General features: G+C 42.5%; 1 protein-coding gene across 1 annotated transcript; it reads left to right on the forward strand.

Moving 5' to 3' along the window:
• Positions 1-1,895: 1,895 nt before the first annotated feature.
• On the forward strand, positions 1,896-2,624 carry FTMT (ferritin mitochondrial). Its single transcript, XM_061188080.1, has one exon. The coding sequence runs from the start codon at positions 1,896-1,898 to the stop codon at positions 2,622-2,624; it is 729 nt and encodes a 242-aa protein (XP_061044063.1).
• Positions 2,625-3,076: the final 452 nt, after the last annotated feature.

Genomic DNA, 3,076 nt, shown 5'->3' on the forward strand with positions numbered 1-3,076 from the left:
AGTTTGAAAATACTGATAGTCCACGTTAAATGAGGTGGAAAGAGCAGAACCACCTATGCAGAATGGAGAATGCAGAATTCTAAATGAGGAAAGGCTCAGAAAGTGAGCATGCTAGATTGAATTTGTTACATAAGATCCAAGACTCCACCAGCTGGTGGCATTCACTGTTTGCACAAGACAAAAAAGGATGTGATGGTGAGGCAGTCACCAACTTTAATCAGAAGCTCAGCAGCATAGGCCAGGACTGACTAGAAAAGGTGCTGTTACAGATAAAGGTCTGGGTTCCCTAGTATCAATGGATATGAAATGGTACAACTACTTTGAAAAACAATTTGAAATTCCTTAAAAAGTTAAACATTCATGTGTCATATATGATCCAGCCTTTCCACACAAAGTATTTATCCAAGAGTAAAGAGAGCATATAACCACACAAAGACTTGTACGGGAACGTTCATAACAGCATTATTTTAATAGCCCAAAACTGTAAACAACCAAAATGTTCATCAGTGGGTAAAAGGATAAACAAACGGTGGTACGTCCTCAGCAATGGGATACTACTCAGCAATGAAAACTATTGATACACACTACAATTTTGAGTGGATCTCAAAATAATTATGCTGAATGAAAGAAATCAGGCAAAAAAGGTATACATACTGATTCCATTTATATGAAATTCTAGAAAATGCAAACTAATTTATTTAGTGAGGAAAAGCAGATCAGTAGATGCCTGGGATGAGGTGAAGCAGAGAGAGGCAGAAAAGAGGTATTACAAAATACAAAGGGGCATGAGGAGACTTTGAGAGGTGATGAATATATTCATTAGCTCGATTTTGGTGATGATTTCAAGATGTGTATATATATAGATATATATATATATATGTGTGTGTCAAACTCTAGCAAGTTGTACACTTTAAGTATCTTCAGTTTATTTTATGTCAATTATACCTCTATAAGCTGTTAAAAGTGTATATATTTACTTTGGTGCATCTGTGATATCTATTTTTTTAAGTTATTTTAATCTGTGAGAATTAACATCAACATTTTAACAATGGTTCTCTCTGGGTAGAGGAAGGATTAGGAATGTTTTCAATTTTCTTCTGTGAGTTAATTATCATTTTCTCAGTACACTACAACAGTTATATATATTCTTTTAAAACCAAAGGCTATCTTAAAATTTTTTAATTGTCCTTTTAAAAATATGTATCTACGTCATAGATATGTATCTACATCAAGTAACAAGTTTAGAGCTAGTTTATATATTCTTCCTACATTTTATATATCTGATTTTTTACAATGAAGATAAATTTTGTATCTAAAAATATGTCCTTTTAAAAGAAAGCATTATCTTACTACAGACTCTTGAAAATGTGCCCAATATACTGGCAACTATTTCCATACTTAAATTTGTTAAAATAACCAGAAAGTCAATTTATAAACATCCTCTTTGGGTGTAGACCTTTATTTACTCTCAGATGAATTGGTGGTGACTTTTGTTTTACCCTATTTCACTGCCTTGCCTCTCCCACCCCTTGGTCCTTGGACAGAAAAAGGTCAGAGAGGGAGGGCAAGTGTGGCTTGGCTCCATCCTTTCTTTTGCAAGTCACAGCGTCTAGTTTTTGACAGTATTTTTAACTTATGTGAAATAGTAAATTACAAACGCCCAAGAGCAGAAGTCTTTCGGCGATGATGGGTGCAATGTTTGTAACTGTCATCTGCCTTTTCCCAACCGCGACTGGCGCGCGCCCCCAGCCTCCCTCCGCCTGGAATTCGGTGCCTCTGGAAGGGGCGTGTGACGCAGTCGCCGTCACCTAAAGCTGCATTCTGATTCAGATCTGACGCTCCGGCGCGCTGAGCCGGCCTGGCCTCAGTTTCCCCGCTTCTAAAGAGAAAGGGCCATGCTGCCCTGTTCCTTGTTCCTCGCCAAGCACATCAGCACTTCGTTGGTGTCCCTGCGCAGGGCGCGCCACGGCTTCGTGCTCCCGCCGCGCTGGGTCCCCAGGCGGCCCTGGGGCTACCCTCCCGCCGTCCCCCGCCGCCCGCTGGCCGCAGCCGCCTCCTCGCGGGGACCAGCAGGGCCAGCCGGCGCCCCCTCCAGGGTGCGCCAGAACTTCCACCCGGACTCCGAGGCCGCCATCAACCGCCAGATCAACCTGGAGCTCTGTGCGTCCTACGTGTACCTGTCTATGGCCTATTACTTCTCCCGAGATGACGTGGCCTTGCACAACTTCGCCAGATATTTCCTTCGATTGTCCCGGGAGGAGACCGAGCACGCGGAGAAGCTGATGAGGCTGCAGAACCAGCGGGGAGGACAGATCTGCCTACAGGACATCAAGAAACCGGACCAGGACGACTGGAAAAGCGGGCTGAATGCCATGGAGTGTGCTCTGCTCTTGGAAAAGAATGTGAACCAGTCGTTGCTGGAATTGCACACTCTGGCCTCAGACAAAGGTGACCCCCATTTGTGCGATTTCCTGGAAACCCACTATCTGAATGAGCAGGTGAAGTCTATCAAACAACTAGGTGACCACGTGCACAACTTGGTTAAGATGGGAGCCCCGGATTCTGGCCTGGCTGAGTACCTTTTTGACAGACATACCCTTGGAAAGGAAAACAATCAGAACTAACCCATAGGCTGCCTTCTCCACCGCCCAGGGTGTGCCAGGACCCAGAGGCAGCTGCTTCTCCAGCTTATTTTACGGACAGTGTTCAGAGATCTGTGGTTCAAACCATAGTTTTATACCAATTGTTCCTCCTTTCCTTTTATATTCTTCTGTTACAATGTCCCAATAAAGTGATTTGTAGAGAATATGTATGTAGCCCCATGTTAACAATGGCTTTTTGCCCAGCATCAAGATAATTTTCCCAGCCCAGGATGAGATGGTATAAAAAAGACTGCAAAAAAAAAAAAAAAAAAAAAGCTACTGAAATAGATGCAAACTAAATTTCTCTGGTTACCAAATATTATTCCAGACCATGACCCTTCACTAAAATTCCATGATATTTAACTCAACAAATGCCTGTTATTTTCAAGACCTTATGTTAAAGGCTAGAGTGGGAAAATGTGTAAGATAAATAT

Source organism: Eubalaena glacialis, chromosome 4, assembly GCF_028564815.1.
Source record: "Eubalaena glacialis isolate mEubGla1 chromosome 4, mEubGla1.1.hap2.+ XY, whole genome shotgun sequence".
Classification (NCBI taxonomy): domain Eukaryota; kingdom Metazoa; phylum Chordata; class Mammalia; order Artiodactyla; family Balaenidae; genus Eubalaena; species Eubalaena glacialis.